The 8,771-nt window shown below is 40.7% G+C and overlaps 1 protein-coding gene across 1 annotated transcript in view; it reads right to left on the bottom strand.

Annotated features, from left to right (window-relative positions):
* Nucleotides 1-1,068: 1,068 nt before the first annotated feature.
* The window catches only part of LOC131060748 (transcription elongation factor SPT6 homolog), a 77,150-nt gene continuing 69,447 nt past the window's right edge, over nt 1,069-8,771 (bottom strand). Inside the window, exons 9-17 of the mRNA XM_057994125.2 lie at nt 8,423-8,620; nt 8,164-8,280; nt 7,714-8,082; nt 7,491-7,598; nt 6,613-7,398; nt 6,330-6,471; nt 4,958-6,135; nt 4,036-4,245; nt 1,069-3,923 (exon numbers count right to left, since the gene is read on the bottom strand). Coding sequence (XP_057850108.2) covers nt 1,365-3,923; nt 4,036-4,245; nt 4,958-6,135; nt 6,330-6,471; nt 6,613-7,398; nt 7,491-7,598; nt 7,714-8,082; nt 8,164-8,280; nt 8,423-8,620 — 5,667 coding nt within the window. The 3' untranslated portion in view covers nt 1,069-1,364. The remainder of the gene's footprint in view (nt 3,924-4,035; nt 4,246-4,957; nt 6,136-6,329; nt 6,472-6,612; nt 7,399-7,490; nt 7,599-7,713; nt 8,083-8,163; nt 8,281-8,422; nt 8,621-8,771) is intronic.

Raw genomic sequence — 8,771 nt, 5'->3', positions numbered from 1 at the left:
AAATTTGCACTCGCAAAAGTCACTTTTGTGTGTAGAATTTGTCAACGTGCACTGATTCAATTTGATAATGTGTAAACTTCATATTCATACTCACCTTGACATACACCTATACGAAAGAACTTGCTTGGTGAAGATATTTTCCTTCACCAAACCCCTAGATCCAAATTAATAGTTTTAATAAAGATTGATTGGACTCCAAACAATCATACAATATGAAGAGTAATATGTAATTGTTGATTTTGCGTTGATGGTACTCTAATGTCATATGATCATTGTATAGATGTTTTATGCCCTAACACTAAATGACCCATAATAAATTAAGTTTTATCATATTATACAATACATTAATCACTTCGAGAAACAAGGTACAAGATTTTTAAATATGACTATAGTTATAATCAACTGCTAAAACTAAATGCATCTAGACATTAATTAACCCTTACTATTTTTCCTGGAGAAACTTTTAAAAAAAACTTGCCTTCTGTTTACATATAAGGATCTTGTTTAGCAATTAAAATTTTTGATATGATCCTTTAATAGTTTACGTTACAAAACTGCCCCTGCATAATATTTTTACAGGACTATACACGCCTCTGTAGAAGTTCCCATACAATTATTCTCTTTGGGACCAAAAGTTGATTCTTCCATAAATCGGTATTGAGCTCCCTAGATAAATGCTAAAATCAATGATCCGGACCAACAAACGGTAACTAGCTTTGGTGAAGAAAACGGGAAGAGAATGTCACATGCCAAAAAGCGCTCTTTTCAGGTATAGTTTAAAAAATCATTACTCAAAAAAACAACCAAAAAATGTATACACAATATTCTTTTTCAGTCAAGTAAAAAAGATATCTGCCCAGTCCTTCCTTGTTTATGCAGTAACTCATGTTAGCACAAAGAAATTAGTCAGTCCTTAACCAGAAACTTAATATAAATCTAAAATTAGCTAAATTTCTAGCGAAATACCAGAAAATGCCTTGTGAACATTTCGGTTTTCTTCGTACTTTGTTTCCCATAATATTCAATAAAAGGAAAGCCAGACACATTTATAAGATATTAAAATTTAAATGTACCAAAAAAAAGACATAAGATTTTCAAATTTTAATGTCTTACAAGTGGTTCAAAAGACAATGTCTCCTCAAATGACGGCAGTTTCCAGATCCCTATACGTGAATAATTTACAGATCCCCAGAGTAAAATTCATAGAAAACACCTTTCAATGGTTTCAAACTTTCATACCACAATTTCTTTTCAGTTTTCCAAGAGCTCAAACTACCCCCAGATAGTTCAGTAGACATTGACGACATTACAACAGACTCAACAAACACCTGTATGACCTGGCATTGTTTACCGATGCCTTCTTTCTACGACCCCCAGCCACTACCACCAGCATTGACACTACCACCTGCCATTGCCTGACCCCATCCATCGGAATCTTTGGCCCAACCACATGCTCCTCCATCATTCTCCGTACCTACTCTATCCATTGCCAATTCATCATTCTTTCCTTCAGTTCCACTTCCTCCCGATCCAATATTTGACCTGGGTGCTTCAGTTACACACCATGAATCATTAGTTTTTGCACCTTCAGTTCCACCCCATGCATCACCAGGCATGCCTGCTTCAGCCCCTGACATCTCATCGCTACCAGTTTTATTGACAGTGTCCCATCCACTTGTTTTATCCTTTGACGCAGCATCTATGTCACTAACTGTCGAAGAATTCCAACCTTGACTCGGCTTGCCAGCATCCCACCCATCGTTACCCTGTTTGTTCTTCCCTTTTTCTCCCGAGTCTGAAATCCACTCTGCTCTAGAAGGAGATTTTGAATTGCTGTTGCCAGAATTGCTACCCCATTCATCTGCTTTTGATCCCCATGCATCACTTTCTTGTTTAAAACCTTTACTCAGCTTGTCAGCATCCCAACCATCGTTACCCTGTTTGTTCTTCCCATTTTCTCCCGAGTCTGATATCCACTCTGCTCTAGCAGTAGATTTTGAATTGCTGTTGCCAGAATTGCTACCCCATTCATCTGCTTTCGATCCCCATGCATCACTTTCTTGTTTGTGGCTAAAGATGCCATAATTAGTGTTACTGTTAGAACATTGTCTCTGTCTAGTGTCAAAAGTTGACTCAAGACCTCCCATTCCAGAACCTCTACCTCTACCTCTCCCACTATTTCTTCCCCATCTATTCCCCTTATCCTCACTCCACCTACCTCTGTTACTTCCAAATCTACCCTCATTCCTGTTCCTTCCAAATCCACCACCTCTCCCTTCACTCCTACCACCTTCTCCATTGCCACCGCCTCCTCCTCTACCCCAACCACCATCCATACTTCTCCCCCCTCTGCCTCCTCTACCCCAACCACCATCCCTATTTCCACCTCTACCTCTGCCTCCACCCCAACCACCATCCCTACTTCGCCCACCACCTCTGCCTCCACCCCAACCACCATCCGTACTTCCACCACCTCCACCTCCACCACCACCATTCATAGCTCCACCTACACCCCAACCACCATCCCTACTTCCACCACCTCCACCTCCACCCCAACCACCATCCCTACATCCACCGCCTCCACCATCTGTACTTCCCCCACCTCCACCTCCACCCCAACCACCATCTGTACTTCCCCCACCACCATCCATACTTCCACCGCTTCTGCCTCCACCCCAGCCACCATCTGTACTTCCCCCACCACCTCCACCTCCACCTCCACCTCCTCCCCAACCACCATCTGTACTTCCCCCACCACCTCCACCACCCCAACCACCATCCGTACTTCCCCCACCACCTGTTCCACCCCAACCACCATCTGTACCACCAATTCTTCCTTCACTCCCATTATCTTCCCCACTGCCACCACCTGCTTGTTCACTACCACCACCTCTTCCTCCACCCCAACCACTATCTACATTTACTCCACCCTGACCACTATCTGTACTTTTCCCACCACCCCCCCCTGCACCCCAACCACTATCTATGCTACCACCACTGCCACCTCCACCCCACCCAGCATCTGTAATGCCACCATCACCTCCACCCCAACCACCATCCATACTGTCATTGACCCTGCCACCACTCCCTCTTCCTTCATTCCGGCCACCGTCCGTAATGCCACCACTACCACCTCCACCCCACCCACCATCTGTAATGCCACCACCACTGCCTCCCCCCCAACCACTATCCATACTGTCACTGACCCTACCACCACTCTTTTTTCCTTCATTCCAACTACCACCCCTACCACCACCTCCCCTTCCCTCATTCCAATTACCACCCCTACCACCATCTCCTCTTCCTTCATTCCAACTACCACTCCTACCACCACCTCCCCTTCCCTTGTTCCAACTACCACCCCTACCACCATCTCCTCTTCCCTCATTCCAACTACCACCACCTCCACGCTTTCCCCTACCTCGACCATTTGGTTGCCTATCGAAACTGGTTCCACCTTTTCTAAAGCCTGGTGCTGATGACCTTTCACGATCTATACCAGTGTGACCCTGCCAGCCAAAATCCCTCCCTCCTGCAGATTGACCTGGACCTAGGCTTTTCTTGGGAACCATTGCCGCAACAGACCTTATTGGGGGAATTGAATCTTCAACGAGATCATTAATATGTTTTTGGAAATAGGCAACAAGATTGTCAAGATTATCAAACATTCTCTTTCTGAACTTAAAACCTTTAGGATATAACCCAAAATACTCATGATGAGTATTACTCTTAACATAGGAAAGTACAAAAGCACCAGGATATTCATGTGAAACAGATACACAGAAAGGAATTATTTCTGGGCTTTCATTTCTTTCTTTTTGCAATGCTTCGTCAATTTCTTCTGTTGTACCCCTTCTGAATTTCCTGTAAGCAAGAATTGCTTTCAAATTGCTTACTAGTGGATCTACATATCTAGCTATGACCTGCATTTCACATTACAGAGACTGTAAATTGAACTCAATTAATAAAATTGAATTCAAACTGCAAAGACAAAAACCATGAACCACATTGAAAGTAATATTGTGTCCAGCAAACCTCATCAAGACCTTCAAAAGTCTCCTCGCCGATTGAAAGAGTTTTCCCAAGTTGAAGGAAGCCTGCAAAATTCCTGTGATCTTTGCCTCCCTCAACAATATCTTTGTGAGCATAAACTCTATCCCATACTTTCAATGTTAATGTCAGATAGGATGGCCCTTTCGGACTCGGACGAATGATGCTTTCTCCTGCATCCTTATCTGAAAGATTCTGTAGGACAAAACATGAATTCAGAAACCTTACCCTGGCATCCATGCAAAAATATACGCATAACTCTTGACTGTATTTGGATTTGATAAGTCTATATATCTTATGTTTTGTCTTCGTATAATACCAAATCCACATTCAAGAATTATGAAATTCGCATGGAAATAAGATCCACAACTAATCTGTACATGTTCTTTGTTCAATAGAAGATAGGATCCTAAGAACCTTGTTCTCTACAGGCTGAAAGCCTTGGAATTACAATTCAAATGAAGCGGGCACTCAAAAGACACTTTCTTTATTAAAAGGCAAATCAACACAATCATGAGAAAAGAAACAACAATACAAAGACTATATAAGCTGAGCAAGATTGACTCATTAATGATGAAAGATTTCCACAATCCATGATTTGAATTGATGTTACTTCTAGATTAAACTGTCTTAGTTTTTTAATCAATGTTTTGGAACGCACTCCATGATCCATAATCAGGATGATAGAGAGCTAAGAGAGATAGATGATGGATCACAGAGTGTGAACCCAAACATTGATTAAAAAAACTCAGACACAGTCTAAACCAGAAGCAGCATCAAAATTCAAGATCGACTCAGTTCCATACACCATCCAAATTCTGTATTCAGTGAATTAAATGAAAACTTAATATTGTATGACAAACTGACTTTTTTAAATAAAAATAATTTCTTCATGTAGAGGTAATACCTTAATGGCATCACTTTCAGAAATATTCTGGAATTGCGGGTGTGCAATCATCCGAGGTTTGAATGATTTCTTTGTGTGCTCCTTTTCTTTCCGTGCTTTCTCTTGTTCACTTTGTATAATGGATACGTCTTCTGCATAATAAAAATCCCTTTCCTGTCTACTTTGAAACTGATCACTCAACTCATTCAGTTTGCATGTCAACTCAACCAAGTATCTTGCTTTCTGTACACTTTTCACCCGACAGATAAGAATGCTACCTTCTGTGATCTTTTCCACATGAACTATGCATGTATCATCAGAAAGATCGTCCTTTACAATCCTTCCTGTTATGCCTGATTCCAGATTACAAATAACATGTTGATCGAGAACTCTCCGAACAGTTGCTTGTACAATCTTCCCCTCTGCAAGTGTTTCTTCATTTTCTCCCGTAAGCATAAGAAATTGCTCATCCTCATCTGGCTGTCTATATGGCAGTCGCCAATCCTGAAATCCACAGAGCAGTTCAAACTTAATGTCACAAAGGGTTTCCCATCTTTTATTGTCTGATTGTTTTTCCACATTTTTAGCATAGTCATTAATATCAAGGGCCTTCAGCAGATGTGGATGACTTTTGACATGTTCAATTGCCATCTTTTGTTGTGCTTCATCCATGTCATCTATATCCTGCCCCACATCTTTACAATATACATCCCTAGCCATTTTCTTGGCCAGCCAATATGACTCCGGATGAATTCTGGTATCATCAAATGGAACCATGACTTGGTTACCAGATGCAGCTTGTCCAGTCCCTCTAACTCTCAAGAAACCAACAGCATTTATAGACACAAGCCGCTTGACTGCTCCTAGAATCAACAACTCTCTACGACTGTAAACCCGCCCAGCACTTGAAATAGCCCTTTGCATGGAAGCAGCTTTTCTTGGTCCAAGGCCGGCAATAAATTGCAACGGGGCAAACATCCATTCATGTGATGCTGCCAGATTTATGTCAATGCCAACTTGGTTCGTTACTGTGATCATTACCTGCTCAGCACCCTCATATCTATCATCTGTAGTAAGAAAATGTTCTAGTGAATGAAGCTTCAATGATAATATCTCTCTGCCAGGACCACATAATGTTGCAACCATGGCCAATGGATTTTGCAAATACCGACCAAGAGCCACGGCGCGCCGCACAATACCTGTAAATAAATAGGTACTTTTAGAATAAAATATTGTGTGAATTTGACATTAAATTAAAATATGATTTTCATTGTCTCACATTCAAGTGACATGGTAAGCAAGTTGCACTCAGTCAAGTTACTGAAATAACGTTCTCACTGCTTGGCATTCAAGTTCAATTATAACCAAGGCTGGGTCAATTTCTCCTGCATACCTCTCTGTGCTGGTAGCTGATCCTGGGAGATGCGAGACATTTCATAAAGGCGAGGAAGAATTTCATCTGCATAAACAACATCTAATGAATCCAGTCCCTCTGCTGGGTCATCTGGATGATCATTCGCCATCTTCAACCTAGCCTGGTTAAAAACCAAAGAGAAAAAATTCTAAAATCAACAAAGCAAGTCACACACTCACATCATCCAGCTAGAAGTCAATGTCTAGTCCAGAAACTACAATATTACATACCCTGTAAACAACAAATAGTTCAATTTTTTTACCTCAATATCATCCTTCAAGTATTTACAACGTAAACTTGAGGCTCCCAAAACAACAACATGAGGCCGTTGATTCATTATAAACTTTGAAAGCCGCTGCCAGTCATTTTCCTTTCGTTTTTGCACCCCTGGATTCTTTGACCGGACATTTAAATATGATGTAAAAAGAATATCCAACACTTCGCCTGAAGCATCGAGCATCACAAATGTTGTAGGATCTTTACCAGACCCGTGGCAGCAGGCCATTACACGTGTTCCAGCATTTTCTTCAGAACACTCCTTGTTATCATATTTACTATGCTGATAAGGAGCAAATGACACTTTCTTCCAGAGCTGCATCTTATAATCCTCAACCAGACAACTTTTCGCTCTTGTAGATAATACCATTCGAACTTCCTTCTCCATACTAGGTAGAATGTAGTTGCAAAGGGTATCCTTCAGTATTAATTTGCGCTGCTCATTCCATAACTGAGCAGTTTGGGTCACCCTATGACTAAGGTAGTAATTTTCAAATTCAGGCATTAAAGTTTTCTCTAATGCATCTTTTGACAGAGAAATGTTAACTTGAAGAAGTTTCTCTGCTTCAGCTTTCTGAATGAGAAGCCATTGTGCATTATCAAACTTTTTTATAGGCTTTTTACATAACCATTTCACCCCAGCATACTGATGGAAGTCATCAATCATATTGTTGCCATCAGCTGTGGGCCGTGTAGTTAAAACTGCCTGCTCCATATAGATATGGCGGACAAATTCCTTAACAGCTGGCTCACAACTTATCTCAACTGCCATCTAGAGAAATCCCCAATATGTGATATTCTGATTAAACTGAACCATAGACGAGACAAACAAGATGAAAAATATATTAAATTAAATATACATACCATGTGCCTGGCACCTTTAAGGACTGATTGGGGGTCTCTAAATTCTCCACCGGAGAATTCAGCTGCAACATCATCAGGTGTAACACTAGCGTCTTCAACTTCATGCCTCTGCACAAAAATTTGATAAAACAGAGACCTTAGTTACAATTGAGTCATCCTTCTCACCCTTCTGGGGATTATAATTGTGAAGATTACAGAGCAAATGTATGTGTAACCTGGGTACCTTATAAATAAGCAATAGATTTTTGCCGAGTTGCTCGGGAGTTAGGCCAAACTTTTTTGTTACAAATCCCAATCCAGACTTACGACAAATGCTGTACATAGATTTCTGGCTTGGTCTTTTGAACTGACCTTGTTCTACCTCAACCTCATCAGGAGGAAAATGCAAGTTAAATTTTGCATCTATATCATCAACAGTTCGTTCAGACTCTGCATCATCAAGCGACTGCAAAATTGAATCTAACAGCATCAATTTGATAGGATCTCTACTTGCTTCTTCAGCAGCACGCTTCTCATAAGCTGCTTTGAGAGCATTTTTCCTTCTTTGAAGTAAAATCCACTTTCTATCCCAGATATCTATTGCCCAAAGTGCCTACAAAATCGGATAAAACATAAGCAGCCATCTATGTGACTGTATTGCATAAAAGGCATTCTTAGCTGAAGAATGCATTACCTTGTATATTCTCAATTTACCCCTTGAGTCATTATCGGCAGATTCTATACAGTCATCCTCTTGATCCTTAAGTAAATTGAGGCACATCTCCTTCCGATACATAGCAATGAAAGGAACCTAGCATTAACATTATCTTACAACTCAGATATTTTCAGAATTTTATAGTCCACAGTCCCTTGCAACTAAACAAAATGCATTACTTGCCAAGAGTGAGGGAATCTGGTTTTCTCTTTGATTGAAAAACAAGATAGGAACTCACTTCCAATTTTTGGTCATGACACATCTGCAATACATTAGAAATTTCCTTTACAACTTCTTCCTTGTCCAGAGTTATAATGTGCTGGAATTCCTTCCTCATCGGTACGGCCAGTGAACCAAATACTCGCTCATATATCCACTTTGCCTCAGGTAACGCATCCTCGTTCTGTGGATATGGGCCTTTTATCTCTTCAGACAACTGAAGATAACCAATGGAAAGTTCCAAATCTATATTAGGAGAGACCAGCAAGTGAAATAACTTAGTAAACTAGGCTAACAAATTACATTCAACTGATAATAACTATCGATAACTGTTTAGACAAAATTTGGACCGTTCAACTTTATCACTA

The sequence above is a fragment of the Cryptomeria japonica genome, chromosome 5 (genome assembly GCF_030272615.1).
Source record: "Cryptomeria japonica chromosome 5, Sugi_1.0, whole genome shotgun sequence".
Lineage (NCBI taxonomy): Eukaryota > Viridiplantae > Streptophyta > Pinopsida > Cupressales > Cupressaceae > Cryptomeria > Cryptomeria japonica.
Note: the sequence above shows the minus strand (reverse complement) of the source record. Positions and strands in the feature narration are given on the sequence as shown.